This window comes from Anopheles stephensi, chromosome 2, assembly GCF_013141755.1.
Source record: "Anopheles stephensi strain Indian chromosome 2, UCI_ANSTEP_V1.0, whole genome shotgun sequence".
Lineage (NCBI taxonomy): Eukaryota > Metazoa > Arthropoda > Insecta > Diptera > Culicidae > Anopheles > Anopheles stephensi.
Window position 1 is genome coordinate 10,721,114 of NC_050202.1, and position 17,061 is coordinate 10,738,174.

Genomic DNA, 17,061 nt, shown 5'->3' on the forward strand with positions numbered 1-17,061 from the left:
GGTAGAGTTCCCTCGAACGGTTCAAGAAATCGAACCTCAGCGAAGCAAGATCGAAGATCGCCGATAAGGAGGGATCGATTGGAATTGAACCATATCCCTTCGGTTCATCCCTCTCGCGCTCTCTCGAACGACGACGCGTGTAGGTGGCTTGGGCAGGCATTCGAACCAACCTCATCATCCTCACCCGCCCGCAATCGTTATGTCCATCGTTATCTACATGGAGTGAAAACTTGCGAAGCCCAACCCACCCAACCAAGACTGGCGCTTCGACGAGTACGGCCCGAAATCCCTACGGAATCGGCCGAACGTGCGTTGCCCCCTTTGCTTAAAAGAGCCTCGGGGTGAAATCATCCCATGGGAGGTTGCGCCCCGTGTCTTAAGGTCGATTATCAACACCGGTCAATCGGATATAAAATAATTACTTTGTTTGCTCGACCACTCCGCGGCTCGGTGCGGTCCCGGGGTTCGAACGATCGAGCGTACTCGCGTAACGACTCTATCGCTTGCCGAACTCGTCCAAGAATCAATCCAGCTCAACCGGGGCCTCAAGCCTCGTGGCGGTACGGAAGATTCGTTCACTCGGGACCGGGCCAGCTCCGCAATCAAGATTAAAACGGAGTTCTTCTTGGGGAGAAATTATGAAGAACTACAGCAGAATTATCCTTCACACTCGGTTTTGAGGCGGAAAGTGCGTCCGTCTACTGTCCCGTGGATGTGTGGTCGAAACTCGATTCCAGCGCTGGCGCCTACAGATAACCGGAAGATGTCGATAAGCACCGACGCCAGCCAGAAAGCGACCTCTCGAGGTAGGTTAGGTTCCCCCAGCACAATGGCCCCATAGTGCACCGAACGGGCGGGCGAGCATCGAGAATTGCATCGAGATAAATTGCAGAGCAGCAATCAGGATGCTTGCAACATTCAACCGAAACTTTCTTCTCCGTTGTGGACGTTGTAGCGCCCCAGTGTGATGGAAGATATACACAATTTGTTTTAAATATTTTCAGCAAGTTCTCCTTCCGACGAATTGTAAAATGCAATCCCGCCAATATCCATAAATCTCACCCAATGTCAGACACGAATCCGCCGGATGGCGTCCTTTTAGTCGCTTGACATGCGAAGATTTACACACACACATCATCCTTGAATTCATCATAAAGTCGGTGTGTCGGTGCTGTCGGTCGATCGAATTTGAATAAAAGCCGGGCAGGGATGTCGCTTACCGTTGACTGTTGAAAGCGCAAAAAGGGTTCCGTGCCAACAGTGGCTTGTCCGAGGAACAAGCAGAAACAAAAATCAAAGTCAACGATACCGATTTGATGAATGGGATCGACGAATGAATGAAACGTATATCATCCCTGTGGCGTGGTTCCCTTTTTATTGCTTCCGAAAAAGGGTGGTTCGAGGCTCGCGTGCATTTGTGTCGGAATTTGTACGGTCGATCGATGTTTGGCCGTTTGGACGAACGGAGAAACGGAGCGGAAATTTAATTTCGACTGCCAATAGACGGAACAATAAAAATGCAGCTCGCTCTTAACCCCAACGGAGGACGTACGGTCGCAGTGAAATTCGTAGAAAAGTGTCCACAGGGTTTAGTTTCCTTTTTTTGCTTTCATAAAGGAATTAGAGTCTAGAAAGGTTGAGATTAGAGTCTAAATACAACTCTTTCTACAGAGAAAAAGAAATGTAAAATATTTAAGAAATATGTGAAAGACTCACTTATAGGGCATCAGTTGAATTTGGATCCCTTCTCATTCAGGGCAACGTTCTCAGATGAAATTTCGCAGGACGGCTTGAGGGGACTCAATGTTGAGACAAAACCAAGTCTGCAACTCTTTTCCAGAGCACGCGATCTAGGGCTACAATAATCGTAGCTGCTCCATCCGAACTCCGACAGGTTCGACTCCGCTTGAACCAGTCAACGAGCTCGCTTTATTCATCTAGGACTTCTCCTGCCCAATGGGTTGCTGACGAGCGCCTTCCGTGGTGCATGGTTCTTTGGCATCAGTTCATCTTCCCCTGGACAATGTTCCTCTGGAGTTACGTTCCTTTCTCGAGATTGTCATAGCCAGCCGATACTCTGCTTCCTAACCAGAGCCATCAAATCCAGAGCCTCCGTCAAGCAGATACTTTGCCTTCGATGAATTGATCCTCAATCAAATTGAACCCTCGCAAATCGTGGCACGAAAGCGCTGCTTACGCTTCCAGAGGTCTTCACAAGTCTTAATAGGAATGCTGATCGTCCAATTTGATCCTCAACAAGCAAATCAGCCTCTTAAGGGGATTCTTACAGCTACATAATGTTTCATCGTTCTATGGTGCTGTAAGCTGCCCAGAAATCGATAGTCCTGCCCAAGAGACCTGCCCAAACTAAACCAGCTTGTTAGCTTCCTGCTAGAATTCGGAACAGGATCTTGCTGATCCACCAATAAGGACGATGATGGCTCTAAGTAGTAGAGTAAGTGCAGTTCAATCTGTTCCCCTATTTTGTAGACTTGTTGGCGTTATAATCAACTGATGCATGATAGTCAGGCTGGATATCTGATCCCCAATGATGGTGCAGTCACTTTGTCACTGTTGTACGCGTCCGGCTCGTCCTGCAATATTAGTGTCGTTACGCTTCGAGACGCAGTCGATATCACCTCAGCTGCTTTTGTCCTCTTATATGCTGCCGTTGCCTAAAATACTGTCATCCCTGTGAAATCACCTGAAAAACTCTCAAACAAAATACCCTACATTTCTCACAAGTCCTACATCTTAAAAAAACACACACAAAAATAACTCGCCAAAACTTATCTACACAAATATATCCACAAGACGGATGATGCTTTGTTGTTTTTATTGGTAAAGATATCCCTCCAAGCCTTGTCCTCCTTCTTCTATTGCACAACGCAGTGCGTCGGGTGAACGTAACGAAGCGTGTGTGTGTGGGTTTGTCCATTGTAGTCTCTGGGAGACAGCAAGCAGAGTATCGCTCTTCCCATCGGTCTCCGTCCCGCCCATCTCCGTCACATAAAAAAAAATAACAACCATTTTGCACATTATCTAATCACATCAAGAAGTCCATCTTCACCCTTTCTATTGCTGCTGCTGCTGCTGCTGCTCGGTCACCGCTGCGCTAACAATAATTATAGTTATCAATAGTCATCGTAAAAGCTGATACAAAACTACGGAAACATTTCGCTCGCGCGCCGCCCAATCTCGTCCAAAGGCCTCCGGATCTCAGCAACCACACGAGCGTTTTTAAACCACCCTTAAAAAAGCGTTCATGTCTTTTTTCTGTTTCTGGTGTGTGTGTGTGTGTAACTACTAGCAACTACAACTACTAACCACTACTAACCACACGTCTAAGCCTCATCCTGTAAAGCTGGCAAATACTTGTTCCTCCACTGTCTCCAGCCGTGTGCGCCATATCGACAGCAGAATCTACCCGCTCCCTTACACGCTACTGTTAACATCGAATGTTGTTAAGTGCATTTTGTTTGCCGTTTGCTGGTTGGTTTTGCGTAGAAGACGGTTCTAGTAACATCGGCCAAAAACCCCCTCCCCCCCCCCTCCTTAACACGACCACACATCCGCTCGCAGCATACGATCCACGTTCGGCTCTTTCGAGCGGGAAAGCTACGTGTTTTGTGCCTGTGTGTGTGTGTGGGTTTCTGTGTGTGATGTGCTGCATTTCTCAGTGTGAAACGGTACTGTCCCGCAGTCCCACTCTATGTTTGCGGCACCGCGGAATGGCAATCGGTGGAATATCGGTGCAAGTCAGACAGACGCATTCGCTCAGTTTGCGCGCTCCAGGCTCACGATGAATCCTTTAGCTGCCAGTACGCCACGGCACTTGATGTGCACCTGGTACCGGGACGTCCACCCGGCACCGTAGCTTGCCAGCTCTAGCTCATTCAATACGTCCCGTGGCAGTAGTTCTGAAATGGAAGGTTGGGAAAATTGAATTATGAGCATATGCACAAGACTCTACATGCAGCAGCCACATACTCACCCTGTGGGTCGCTGTGCGTGAGGAGCTGAATTTCGTTCTGATTGCAGTACGCCTGTAGCTGCGGCGGTACGACACAGCACGCCGCCAGATTGATCTGCGCTATCGACGGATGCACCGTGGACGCGTCGTACAGCTCCTTGAGCGAGTCGGCATCCAGGTCGGCAATGCCAAGCTGGCCAATTTTTCCATCGCCAGCGTACCGCTCCAGCAGCGCCCACAGCTTCTTCAAATTTCCCACCGCATTGTCACTCCCGACCGCCCACTCGATCACACCCTCCTTCACCTCCGACTCCTCTGGCTCGTCGTCCTGCGCTTCTCCGCTCGTACCGTTGCTACTTCCGGCCGTCGGATGGTAAGCCACTATAAGATTGTCCAGGTACGAAACGTTTAACGTTTCAAACAGCTTCTCAACCGCCTCGGTCACTGCCGGTTCGGAAAAGCGGTTGAGGAAAATCTTTGCTCCAATTTTAATGTCCGCCCGCGGATGTTCCTTCACCTTTTCGAGCAGATCGTTGTTGCGGCGTGTGATGAGGCGACGGTTCGGTGGCAGATCGGTCACTTCCGCCTCGCCAAACGTCGAGCGGAGACAGTCCGTCAGCTGGAAAAAAAAGGTGCGGGAAATGGGATGGAAACATGTGTTAATACGAGTCCTAATGCATGTCTGACCGGTCCAAGTCGAATGGTTTTGGCAAGGTGCCCTCTGGCCAGTGGGTCAAAGCTGTCAATCACGATTGCACCCGCGACCGGTCGGGTGGGACGACGTGTTGCGAGATGTTTTACGTTTGCGGGGCGATATAAATAAACGAGGCATTAGTTTTGAAAACGGATTTATCCAACCGACCGACCCTAGCCCGATGTTCGACACGCTTTGATGCGGCTGAACGAATGACCTTTTGCCGGAGAATTTCGTTGTGGAACGAACGATTTCCTTTTCCCGTCGAATTTTTTGACTATCGAATTTTTTTATCCCTTACTTTTGACAAATTAAAATTACAGCAATTATTAGCCCTTTTTTCTTGTTTATAAATTAATATCGCTTCCCCTGCCTCTTACTAAATCAAGTTAAGAAAAATATTCTTAAACTGAGTGCTGTGCTTGACCCAGGTGTCCAAACGTTGTTTTAGAGTGTTGTTCACTTATTCTCTCTCTCTCTCTCTCTCACTCTCTCTCTTCTTGGCCTAACGCCCTCTTAGATCATGCCTGCCATTTCTAGTTTCCTAGACTTAATGATACCAAATAGTTGGATAGTCAGTTCTCACTACGGAGGATCGGTCCGAATGGGATTTGAACCCCGGTCTTGCCGTATGATGAACGGGCCGCCCCTCGAGCACTTATTTTTTCACCTATTAAATAAAAGTACAAAGAGTTCACCACAAAATGGCCATCAAAATTACATTGGTCATCAAATATGTTCAAGGAAGAAACAAGAGGCATGCCCAGACCTCTAGAGATTTTAGTGACAAACGATCTAAATTCAAATTTAGAATAAATTGATTGTTTAACCTTTATTCCCTATAATAATTCTGAGCGACTAAGAACAGTTGTAATCTTTAGTTAAGCTAAATTGAAGGTTACATTTTAAAGGTAAGATTCAGTAGCCAAGACTGCCTGAGGAAGAGGAAGCCCCTCTAAAAAATTATCTCTGATTGATGGGACTAATCGTATGCCTGTTTTCAATTATACAAAGGCCAAATCACTCCCAAAAAATCAAATCGTACCGTCAATCTCTGTCGATTTCCAATGCCGATAATCCGAAAAGATGTTCACAACACAACGATCGCCCTTTCCAACCATCGTGGAACACACTTCCCTCTCACCACTCTCGAAAATGGTAACGTAGAACACAGGTTGACACATGGGGAAATTACTCAAACAAGCCCTCACATTACGCAACTGACTCAGCAGTACCGCTTGAAGTTAGATGTTTCTGACATACAGGCAAACATGCACCGCGAAGCGAAAAGATCAAATATCACTTGCTGCAACACTTTCGGAACAGTTTGCCGCGGGACCGCACCCGGGCGATGGATGGAATGGTTCCAAATGCATATTTTAAGTGGTGTAATTTTGGGCGATCCTTAGCTCAACTAGACCTGTCCAAGCATAATTGGTGCCAGCAAGCGTTTTTACATGACACTAGGCTATGCTTCCGATCGATTGCTCGATCCGTTGGCCCTAGTGGCTGACATTTTGGGGTGTACTCGGCTTAGGGAAAAGTTAAAAAAGTGCTCTGCCTAACCTCTAATCGACCGCAAGCTGACCTTCTACAAGCCCGTTATCGCACAATTTCTAAAATTTCTTCCCCGAGCGACAGACACAGAGAGATGAAGCTTGAGGTTGCTGCTACTGCTGCTCAGTGCATAACACCAAACAGTCTTCGCTTTTCCCGCCCGAGCAGACCGACCAGTCATTAGCCAACCAAATCTGTAAACCGTCCGGCGGAAATTACTCACTTGGGACGTTTTGCTTTTATTTTTATAAACACGCATTGAAAAACGGGGGACAGTTTTTTTCGTTCGTTCCTTTCGATAGGTGGCGCGGCATAATTACATCTCACCAAGTTTTCCCCGCTTTCATTTAGCATATGGTTGCTTCTGTTTTCTTAATGTGCCTCAAAGAAACAAACAGTTGAAAATCTGTCTCTGGGTGAAGCAGCACATACCGGGCCAGCCGTCAATCCGGTGAAAACCGCGAGGTCTTATGCACGGAAAAGTATTTTTGATGCCTAGATGATTTTCCTGTCACGAGAAAAACGCGGAAACAGGGAGCTAGTAATGGTTGTGAGAATACCTCTTCTTCAAGGAAGACTCCAATGTATTCCACGGAAGTGTATGGTCGGGTTACATTTTCCGGGTGTAGATACGATGGTGCCCTCCACGGTGATGGTTGATGTCATTTTCTTCCACCATTCGGCAGGTTGAAGCTTATCACACACCGAACGCTCCACACGCCCATGCCTTATCGCAAGGAACACTGTCTTCATTCCGTAAATAAATGGTGTGCATTTGAAATGCATCGTCACGTTTTTTCTGTGTCCTTCCTTCTAGAAACAATTCTCTACTTAACTCGCCCGTTTCTTTCTATGGCGACAGAATGAATACACCTTCAAGTATGGAGATGGAGAGCTCTCGCAATGTTTGCATAAGTACACTGTGCAAATGAAAGTCTGTAACTGCTAAACGCACCCGAGCCCGCTCATTGCCAGAAGCTCTGAGAAATGTCTGAACGTAAAAAATACATCGTTTGTACCGTTTCCCTTCGCATCCCAACCACACTAACAAGTTTCTCGGTTGAAAGGAGGCACCATAATTTCACGGTACAAAGAAATTGCCCCGGTTTTCGTCCTGTCGACTTTGCCGAGTCTTCCCAACCGTCCACACCGGAAGATTGCGGTAACATCCGATGATGTCGCCGGAAATTAATGTCACAAGATTTGAAGTCACTTTCATCAACCTATCTATGTGGGTTGTGTGTGGGTTGAGTTTCATTTAACTTTTTTCCCCATATCACTAATATCACAGATTGGAAGACGCATTTTCCAAATTCAATATCCATTATACCAAACTCTAGGTCTGGAATGTTTGTGGGCTACGGAATGGATAATAACCGAGTTTTGCACCAAGACCGATTTTTACAAAGTTAACGGAAACCCAAAAAATCGGTACTCTGAACGGTTTTTTTTTCTTTGTTCTGGACCACTTTGTCGATGCTTATTAAAACCAATCCTCAAAAAAAAACTTAATGACTCATATAAAAAGTCTCGCAAGAGTCACATTCTAGGCTATAAGCCATTGCTGATGACCACAAACGAAGATTAGAATTGAACCGAGTTTTGGTTGAAAGGGATAATGTATTCGACTAGATACTGATAAAAATAAAATAAATGATAAATGATAAAAAAAACCTAACAATTGGAAGGAAAGGTGAAGTAATTGGGGATGTCTGAAAAGACCTTGCTTAGTACTGGAACCATAATCCTGATAATCATTTCGCAATTACCCTTCATATGGCTTTTGTACTCCTGACAAAAAAGATCTGGAAACGTTTCGCTAAATCTTTCTTCTAAAGTCTATTGAAAACCGGTAGGAAATATCTTCTTCTTCTTCTTCTTCTAGGGCACTACAACCTCGAGAGGTCTCGGCCTGCCATTTCTGGCTTTCTGTGACTTGATTTTACCCGTAGCAAAGTAGTCAGCCCTACGTACGAGGAGGCGGTCTGGATGGGTTTTAAAACCCGTGTCCTGCCGTGTGAAGACCGGCGCCGTTATTGAGATGGCGACCGGACCGCCCCTATATAAGAAAGGCGGTAGGAAATATAAGAACATTAAAGTGGTTACAATCACCCTAAGATTTAAACATATAAAGCAATCCTCCATCCCGTATACAACAAAACTGACATTTTCGGCCCACTTGAGCACCGATTTTGGATCATCGTTTTGTTCGTTTTTTTTTTCAATTCAAGAAAAGAAATGGTGGATAATTTTCCAGCTCATAAAACCATGATCGATCGTCTCTTTTTTCACGATAAACCGTCCTGACGTCAGACGCGCATCGATGACGACATCCACTGATGACAATACACACGATTGGCCGGTGCCAATCCACAGCTCGTACAATCAATAAAGCTCAAGTGCACATGGCCATCTGCCAGACATTCTAGTGTGTTTCCCTTTCGATAAGATTACACCCGAAATTCACGTGCCCTGTAGCAAAATCGCATTTGGCATGACATCATCCGACAGATCTCATCGTTGGTGGCCCGGTTCCGGTTTTTTGCCAGTCATCGTGTCCACAATGTAGGATGGATATACCATATCACCATTCGCCTCTTCCGCAGTGCACAGCGTTGCCATGGGAATAGCTTCAACCGCTACAAACCGTCCGACTGCGCTGATCTAGCAAATTCCTCGCTCGTTCAGATTGGCCTTGAACCGGAAGCGATACAGATACAACATTCCAATCCAGCTTGGTGGTGTGTAAATATTTACAGCACAACAAAATGTGAAATCAATCCGGTCAGCCGGCGGTGCTCGTATTGCAATAATGTACATTGGGGGGTTTCCTTACCTCATCGGTCGGCTTCTGGCCGGCCTTCTTGCGCAATTCGCTCACATTCAGCACGTTGCCGGTACTGACGATCACGCTGGTATCCTTCAACAAGTGCGACAACATGTTGCTGCTGGTGCCCGGGCTCTGTTGCCTTTGTTTATCCTTTCCGCAGTTGGGAGCGTTTATTTTCCCGGAACCCGACGCGCTTTTCCTCCTTATCGGACGGTGGTTTCAATTGTGTGGTTTCGTTGTACACCTTCTTTCCCAGCTGGAACACCAGAAACAAAACCGATCAGACGGAGACGGGACGGGAATTAATCAATCATTGATTTGCTGCACGGCACGAAACACAGTTGGCCTTGACCGATGATGGTGATCATGGCTACACGAACAAACGCACACACACACACACACACACCAGCCAAACAGCTGTCAGAATAGCTTGCACACACCACACACACACGTACACGCACAACCGTAAAGAAACACAACCTTGTAATGTACAGAACAATGTTTACCGCGCGATTACCGATTGTGGTGGAATAATGGTAGATGACGACAAATTCTTATCGCAATTGGGACGTGCAAGCACTGCCGAATTTTGCCTCCGGTTTTTTTTTCAATCTATCGCTCTTGGGATGGTCCAGTAGCTTTCCCGCACTAATGTAACCCTCTGCACGGTGGAAGAAAATCGCCTACTACACTCCGACCGCAATGAAAGTTAGCTATGTACTACAGCGAACTTCGCTGCTTACACGGTTTTATTTAGCCATCACACCAACACCAACCAACTGCCGAGTGCTGCCTGATTGCGTACTCGGTAAACCCGGAGACGCTCGGTGTGCGTTTGTGGTCACGCAAAGCGATGTTCGGCCGTCGAATGTTATCAGTACGGTGGTGTTCTACATTAAAGCGATTAAATTATTTCATTTTTAAGTACACAAAAAGGGACTTTTCTTTACTTTTTACTGCGAACTTAGATAAGATGGCACTAAATTGCTTGCACTGAACTGCACTAAAAAATTGTCTGGAAATTGCCTTAACTTGTGTTCGGTTTCTTTAATTCAAAGAGATGAGCGTTATTTGTACTTATTGTGAAATAATTCCATCCGTGAATCACATACCACGATTTGATTTCAACACATTCCAGGAATTTAGATGACTTTTGTTTTCTGTTCCACGATGAGATGGCAAGAATTTCGACACAGCTCGAGTGACAAACCACGTGATTCTTTATCGTGTAGTTCTGATTCGATTCATATTCAACTATTTTGCCAGGATTTTTTTGGTAATCGTCGAGGAGAATCCTTGATACTTGTTGAAACCGCACAAGCTGTTGAAACAAACTACATGCGTGAATATTCTATGCTGATCCGGCGCACGAAAGGGTTAGCTATATGGGCGGCAACGAGGCCCGCACAGCTCGTACGGGATATAAACAAATCAAACAGCACACAGCCACGCAAACGCACCGCACACAATCAGTAAAACATACTGCACAACGATTAAGCGACAGAAAACCCCGCTTTACCTTGAATTAAAATTGAGGTAGGATTCGTTGTACACTTCTTGTAATGGAAAACTTAGCGGAAACCACGTCCTACGCGGCCCGACTGCTGGCCGATGTTATTATGAAGAAGGAAAACAAAAAAACATACGCTGCCATGCCGAACTGTCAAAGCTGTCAGATGGAAGCGGTCGTTCCCCACAGTGGTCGGTCCTAACGGTCATCATTAATTTTTATCACAAAACCCGAAAATTCGTTCAATTCAAACTGAACGAACGTTCGTTCATTTGGTACCGAGCGCGCCTTCCCGAATTTTGTTTGTTGCCCCATCACAGAACTGAAACCGTTCGTTGGCAACTGTGGCTACTCATTGCGCTGTGAGCTGATCGGGAAAAATCTGGCCTCCAATATAGTTCTCAGTAGGCAATGGGCAAACAGTTGATGTTTGTCACTTTGTAGATCAGTTTTCCAAGCGTGTCTGTGCCAGTAATTTGCCAATAACGCTCCAATTCGAAGAAAACGATCGACGGACAGGACTGGAAGGTTTGGTGACACAGGTGCCGAGTTCATTGCGGGTGATCAGAAAGTACAATGGCGACAAACAACGTTAAGCTGCCGGATTTGATCCACAAATGGATCGAGGTGCAGAAAAAGGTTACCGAATTGGAACGAACAAAGGTTAGTAAACTACAAATCATGCTTAACTAGCTTTTTCTTGCGCTTTTGCACACAAATTTTGCTCAACAATGGCACCGCCCTCTGTTGGCAGAGAGCGGTCGGACAGCGCACGCTAGTTAGTATTCCACCCGGTACAGTGATGCCCAAAAAAGGGACATCATCGCACCCGGGCGCGTTTCGATAATTATTCATAGCGCATTCGTTTGCCTGCCTTTTTAGCCACTCGATATTGACGCAATCAACCTGACACTGTTGCTGAAATCGATGGGCCTGCGGTTGCAGTATCTGGACTTTGAGACGGAAAAAAGCAACACCGACAATCTGACGATCACCGTCAAATGCAACCGATCCGGCATGAGGGCGGAGCTGAGCTACGAGCTGCTGCGCTGTAGCTGCCCGGAAAAGTCCGACCGGGAAAGCTCGTTCTGGGAGGTGCAAGGAACGGGACCGACGGTGTTTTCCAAGTTTAAGAATAATGCTTCCTCGAACCTGCTGCCGGACGTGTCGGAAAGCTGTGCACTCGTGTCGAAAGCGATGCTCTCGAATCTGTTGGACTTTTACGAGGCCAGCATTCGGGAGGTGAAGGAAGGCAAGGAGCAGGCAATGTTACACTCACCGCTGAAATCACCCCGACCGAAGGTGAGCGTCATAAGTCCGGGATTGACGATGAAGAAGCCTTTTTCGACACCACCGGCCGAAGGGAAATGCTCATTGCGTATCGACGTGGCGGCGGCACCGGGTGCAAGCGATGCACCGGAGGAACAGATTATCAAAGGAGAAGACCCTGGAAAGGATGAAACAATTCCGAACAGTTCACCGATGCTTGCTCGTCAAGGTATCGGGAATGAAACGAAATCCAATACATCCTCCGAGAGTGTGGGAATAAACAACAAAACGCACGAGCTGCCGAATTCTGAGTATCCCGTAAACAAACCGGTGATCGATGCCGTCCTAAGCCCTGCGCATACCAGCGTAGCAGACGAAAATGCGTACGAAGCTATGAAAACGCTCGTCACCTCCAGCCCAAATGAGAAACCCGTCGATACGGCGGTCAACACCCAGCACGATCGTGATCTGAACGTGATTAGCTATCTGCAGGAAGCACGCATCCAGATCGATATGGCTCTAATGCTGATGAAAGTCAATACCGCGCAGGATGTTACGGACGGGTTCGTAGGCCCTATCACACCCCAGCATGCAACGGCCATTTCGCGAAAATCGCTCGTTTCCACCCCAAGATTTGCGCCACCCCGTTCCAACTCGTTGCTAAGCATCGAACGAAGGCGTCCGACGAGTGGAGGTGATGTTGGGGCTGTGAAGAAAACAACCTCCGCATCCTCGCTACAGTCCACCTCTCGATTGTCGATCGGAAGTGTTGCAGGACGAGCTGACACGCCGAGACCGTCCGTGGCGCAAGTAAAATCGGTTGCTGCACTACGGAAACCCGGTGGCATGAGACCGCCAGGTACACCCCAAGCACAGCAGCCATCGGTTGGTTTGAAGAAACCACCCACCACTGGTTCTATTGCATTGCTGTCCGGCCAAAGAAAATTGTTGCCTCCGAGCGGCACTCCTCCATCGATCGGAAGAAATATTCTCAAACCGGCGGCAGCTGGTGGCCGTCTGCCGTCCGGGAGCGGCCTCATTCAACGATCATCGAGTGCGTCGCATATAAGCAAAAAATAGACCAATCGTTAATGTATGCTTCAACTAATCATCATCTAATCGTACGCAGGGCGCATAGCTTGTTTATATTGCATGAAAAATCGTATGAAAATGGTTGCTTTTCGATTGTGCCAAATATATTGTTTTGTTTTGTCCAAAGAAAAGGTCTACTGGAGTCAAGATTTACGTTTTTTTATAGAAGATTGTGTAATCGAATTGAATTTTACATGGTAATTAACAGCATTTTATCCCGTTTGCGTAATTTGTGATTTTAACGGTCGAAATTTAAAACATGGCACAGTGGGATACTTTTATTTTATTTTTTGGTTTTGTGCACAATGTGCGCCCACCCTGTTTTCTTCAGCTGTCAATCTTGTTTACAGCAAAACAAGCGGAAAAACGTTCCGGTAGCGACTGAAGCAACCATTGTCTGAAACCACGCTACTTTTCCCGCAGAAAACGAACGACACCGATCAGCTAGAAAATGCCGAAAAACAAGAAAGTGCAAGAATCGACCGATTCCGACACTAGCTTTGAAGATGTAAGTACCATGCGCACCTAGAATGAGCAGAAGTTGGTTATTCTATCTTCCTCCCGCCCTTTTTGCTTGTAGCGCACACCGGCAAAGCAAGCCAAGAAGACCGAGAAACGCTCCGATTCCGGCCAGAAGGATGAGGGCGGCTTCGAGCTGGACAAAAATCGCAAAGTGTCGGTGTCCGAATTTAAAGGCAAGGTGTACGTTGGCATACGCGAGTATTACGAAAAGGATGGTAAAACGCTGCCCTCCAAGAAAGGTATTAGCCTCACGGTGCCACAATGGAAGAAGCTGCTCGAACAGGCCGATGCCATCAATGAGGAGATAAAAAAGTTCTAAGCTCAGCTCGGTCGCCGGACGCCGGGGGCAGTTCCGGTTATTCCTGTTTGCATTTTTCTCAAGCAGAAAAACTCGCCACCACCAACCACGTTGCGTACCTTGTTGTTTTGTTAATAAATTACTGATGTCCTGCACCGGTTTGTGCAGGTGTCGTATATTCATTTGCTTTACACATACATCCAGTACATCCTAATGTCTAATGAATAAGTTGTCAGCCTCCTGCCGGTCGAACGCAACGATCCCAAGGAATGAAATGTAATGCTCTGCGGGTCATCGATCGACTTTCTCCTGCTCCTAGCCATTTGCCTTACTAGATAGTCCACTTAGAGTACATTGCAACCAGTGCGCAGATAGTCAGTATAATAAGAAACGGTAGCCAGGTTTTGATGAATCCCCGCACACCGACGTACTTGCCTCTGAAAAACATCCAAAACGCCAGCACTACCATGTTCCAGTTGCTGTACTCTTTGTACCGCATCAGCGCCAGTGCCATTCCTACGTGCGAGTGGCAATTGTCGCAGAACAGGTTGTGCATCCGTGCGCCGTACGTAGCCGACGCCTTGACTACCGATTCGTCCCAGTTCTGGGAACCTCCGAACGCGTGTGCCGGATGCAGGCGCAAGTAACGCGTGGGCCGCCCGAAGCCCATATTGTCCTCCGACACGAAGTACGGTCCGGCAAAGTCGCGTATCACGCCGTTCGACATGGCGATACCCATGTGGCCGATGAACGGAAAAAACCAGGTCAGCACCGGAATCGGTGTCCAGACGATGCAGTAAGGATATTTGTCGTCGACAAAGTTGATCGGGGGCAGTCCCATCTCGGTAGAGTTGCGCGATAAATCTTCGGATGTATCGCTATGCAGGGACATGTTACAATACGCTCACTGGTATACACTGGAAGCAAAACGAGTTAGTAAAAGAATACGGTTACTTGAAGAAGGTAAAATCGCTGTCAAATGATTGTAATTTACCTTTCTATTGAAGAAATAAAACTTTCTTGTAAAGAATATAAAAATGAAATTTTTTGTTGAACAAAAAATTGTTTTGTTATGATTTTGGTTGACTGCTTTGACGTTTCATCGAAAACGGTTTATCGTAGCGAGTTGGCGGCTTGTCTCAGGTTGTCATAATTAAATTCAAATCGATTCGGTCGCCAATCGAATCGGGGATTCGAAAAAAATATTTTTTTAACTTTTCTACACTTTATGTAGATCTGTAGCTGCTTGTGTATTTATGGTCTAATGCTGGTTAAATTGTATATACTTCTAATAAGAAAATGCTTTTTTATCATGACTCATGCTCTTGCTGTAGAGCTGCCAGCCATCGATGCACGCACAATCAAGTCATGATTTGCATACTAATCAGAACCGTTGCTTTTCGGTGGGAGTAATTTATTACTTCACCTACTCGAGCTGCATATCCCCCGCGCACAAAAAGTCTCTCGGGGTGGTGACGAATATTTTGATGAATTATCAATTCTTCACCATCGAAAAGGACACGTTTGGCAGATATGACACGGCGCGGAGGTCAAGTTCTCCTAGCGCATTTTAAGTGCACCGCCACCATCTCGCACCGGTAAGAAGGAAATAAAACCTTCAGAAGAGCACGCACGTGTCGTTACCATCGCTGGATGTCTAGTGCACACCGCTGGAAAGGATTTTTGTAGCACCAAAAAGTCCCGCGCAAAGGTTGTTTCATTGCACGATGCGTGGAATTTGTTATTACACATCCATTACAACCGCGACGGATTCTTACGCCGATGATCTATATGCGAAGTTGGTAATATTGGCGGCTGCATTGTTTGGATGGAGCAGGCAAGCAGCATGCATACATTAGGCTTTATTGCGTTAGCTGTCCATGGGTTGTAAGTCGTCCAGAAGGCGCTATCGACGTCCTCTTCAGACGCACGCAGGGGCACCCAAGGTGCATATTAATCAGGAAGATTGATTTGCCCGCCTACGCGTTTCAGCAAGCAGCAAGCTTTCGGTTCTTCCGAATGACTTTGACGCCGTTGCACACTGACCTACCTCGCGATGGGTTGCCTATTAATGAGATTTCAAAATATAAAAGTCTAGTTATTGTTCAGAATCGCCATCAGTCTTCACTGGATCGTAAGAGAGTAAGACAACCCGAACAGCGGAATGCATCGTTACGTCGCACTGGTAGCATTCCTCGCGGTCGCCGTGACTGCTAAGGCACAGTATCCTGCAGCCGGATGGCGTCCGGAAGGAGCTCAATTTCGTCTGCCGACGGAGTACGGTGCACCCTTGCTGTTGCTTCAACCCCAGCCGCAGCGTGTGAACGTTCAAATCACGCGTGAAAACGTACAATTCGCTGGACGTCAAATAGCTCAGGAACAGGTAACCACTACCGCTGAACCCGTAACGCAATCGACCCCAGCCACATCATCCACAACTGAACAGGTAAATTGGCAGGCTTGATCAATCTTCAAATACGAGCCACTGTTTATCTTGAAATACCACTGCAATCGACAGGCGGAACAGGATCCACTCAATGTGCAAGGACTACCATCCGACCAGCGAAAGGACTTCCAGCAGCGTGCAAATCTTCGTGAGCAAAAGGTGAACCGACCGTTGCCCGCCAACTTTGCCCAACGTCCACTGTTCCCAGTCAGTGGACAGCTTCGTGCACTGCCCGCAGTACGTGGAAATGTATTCCAGCAACAGGTAGTTCAACCTCAGCCAGCCCCGGTTCAACCGCTAGCTGCGCCAGCAGAAACATACGGTCCACCGGACCAGGAAGAAGAACCACAGCAGCCGGAGGAGCAGCCAGTAACGACCGAACAACCGCAAGTTCCACAAGACGAAAGCGACGATGATTACGATGAAGATGCTGGTCGTACGGTTGTAGCCGTGTCCAACTCGTTCTCGGGACAGTACTACATTCTGGCCCCCGACAACACGCTGCAGCGCGTCGTCTTTAGCACCATGGTTACGGATGAAGATCGCCAGGTAAATGGGTTTTCCGCCCAGCTGAAATACTCTCCGGTGGATCCCATTCGCGATCCGGTGTACACGTACGACGAGCAGGGTCAGTTGGTTCGAATCTACAAGAAGTGAGAAGGTTAGATGGATGAATTTTACGATCCCGCTTTTTTGTTGAATATTATCACGTTTTTTGGCCTCTTTAAACTTCATTATTTTCTGTTTACAAATAATAAAACATGCAAACGTTAAAATTATGCAAATATCCAGTTGTTTACCGTTTTTGCACAATCGCCATCCTTTGGACTCGAGAACTATCACGCATAAACGCACCAACTGACGGTTCAC

General features: G+C 47.0%; 5 protein-coding genes across 8 annotated transcripts; 3 read left to right on the forward strand and 2 right to left on the reverse strand.

Moving 5' to 3' along the window:
* Nucleotides 1-2,789: 2,789 nt before the first annotated feature.
* Nucleotides 2,790-10,709, reverse strand: LOC118503946 (glutamate--cysteine ligase regulatory subunit). 4 transcript variants are annotated; one of them, XM_036037827.1, is made up of 4 exons: nt 10,574-10,709; nt 9,061-9,310; nt 3,995-4,592; nt 2,790-3,920 (listed from the first exon to the last, which is right to left on the reverse strand). In XM_036037827.1, the coding sequence occupies exons 2-4, from the start codon at nt 9,163-9,165 to the stop codon at nt 3,778-3,780; spliced, it is 846 nt and encodes a 281-aa protein (XP_035893720.1). In that variant the 5' UTR covers nt 9,166-9,310; nt 10,574-10,709; the 3' UTR covers nt 2,790-3,777. The 4 variants fall into 4 exon arrangements, with proteins under 4 accessions (XP_035893720.1, XP_035893719.1, XP_035893716.1 ...); XM_036037826.1 differs by lacking the exon at nt 10,574-10,709 and adding an exon at nt 9,572-9,889; XM_036037823.1 differs by lacking the exon at nt 10,574-10,709 and adding an exon at nt 9,561-9,889.
* Nucleotides 10,710-10,842: 133 nt separating this feature from the next.
* On the forward strand, nt 10,843-13,056 carry LOC118503938. The gene is made up of 2 exons (XM_036037810.1): nt 10,843-11,227; nt 11,447-13,056. Exons 1-2 carry the CDS (start codon nt 11,141-11,143, stop codon nt 12,911-12,913), a joined length of 1,554 nt encoding a protein of 517 aa, XP_035893703.1. The 5' UTR covers nt 10,843-11,140; the 3' UTR covers nt 12,914-13,056.
* A 202-nt stretch (nt 13,057-13,258) lies between these two features.
* On the forward strand, nt 13,259-13,923 carry LOC118503951 (RNA polymerase II transcriptional coactivator). The gene is made up of 2 exons (XM_036037837.1): nt 13,259-13,433; nt 13,506-13,923. Exons 1-2 carry the CDS (start codon nt 13,377-13,379, stop codon nt 13,764-13,766), a joined length of 318 nt encoding a protein of 105 aa, XP_035893730.1. The 5' UTR covers nt 13,259-13,376; the 3' UTR covers nt 13,767-13,923.
* On the reverse strand, nt 13,872-14,864 carry LOC118503949 (transmembrane protein 222). The gene is made up of 2 exons (XM_036037834.1): nt 14,740-14,864; nt 13,872-14,662 (listed from the first exon to the last, which is right to left on the reverse strand). The coding sequence occupies exon 2, from the start codon at nt 14,635-14,637 to the stop codon at nt 14,077-14,079; it is 561 nt and encodes a 186-aa protein (XP_035893727.1). The 5' UTR covers nt 14,638-14,662; nt 14,740-14,864; the 3' UTR covers nt 13,872-14,076.
* An 894-nt stretch (nt 14,865-15,758) lies between these two features.
* On the forward strand, nt 15,759-16,976 carry LOC118503945 (transcription factor SPT20 homolog). The gene is made up of 2 exons (XM_036037822.1): nt 15,759-16,191; nt 16,264-16,976. The coding sequence occupies exons 1-2, from the start codon at nt 15,910-15,912 to the stop codon at nt 16,846-16,848; spliced, it is 867 nt and encodes a 288-aa protein (XP_035893715.1). The 5' UTR covers nt 15,759-15,909; the 3' UTR covers nt 16,849-16,976.
* Nucleotides 16,977-17,061: the final 85 nt, after the last annotated feature.

Excerpts from the sequence above, each read along its gene's own strand:
- LOC118503938 (XM_036037810.1), top strand. The coding sequence starts at position 11,141 with ATGGCGACAAACAACGTTAAGCTGCCGGATTTGATCCACAAATGGATC. Across the intron at positions 11,228-11,446 it reads CCGAATTGGAACGAACAAAG|CCACTCGATATTGACGCAAT; the intron begins GTTAGTAAACTA and ends CTGCCTTTTTAG.
- LOC118503949 (XM_036037834.1), bottom strand. The coding sequence starts at position 14,637 with ATGTCCCTGCATAGCGATACATCCGAAGATTTATCGCGCAACTCTACC.
- LOC118503951 (XM_036037837.1), top strand. The coding sequence starts at position 13,377 with ATGCCGAAAAACAAGAAAGTGCAAGAATCGACCGATTCCGACACTAGC. Across the intron at positions 13,434-13,505 it reads CCGACACTAGCTTTGAAGAT|CGCACACCGGCAAAGCAAGC; the intron begins GTAAGTACCATG and ends TTTTGCTTGTAG.
- LOC118503946 (XM_036037827.1), bottom strand. The coding sequence starts at position 9,165 with ATGTTGTCGCACTTGTTGAAGGATACCAGCGTGATCGTCAGTACCGGC. Across the intron at positions 4,593-9,060 it reads GCCAGAAGCCGACCGATGAG|CTGACGGACTGTCTCCGCTC; the intron begins GTAAGGAAACCC and ends TTTTTTTTCCAG. Across the intron at positions 3,921-3,994 it reads CACGCACAGCGACCCACAGG|AACTACTGCCACGGGACGTA; the intron begins GTGAGTATGTGG and ends CTTCCATTTCAG.
- LOC118503945 (XM_036037822.1), top strand. The coding sequence starts at position 15,910 with ATGCATCGTTACGTCGCACTGGTAGCATTCCTCGCGGTCGCCGTGACT. Across the intron at positions 16,192-16,263 it reads CATCATCCACAACTGAACAG|GCGGAACAGGATCCACTCAA; the intron begins GTAAATTGGCAG and ends TGCAATCGACAG.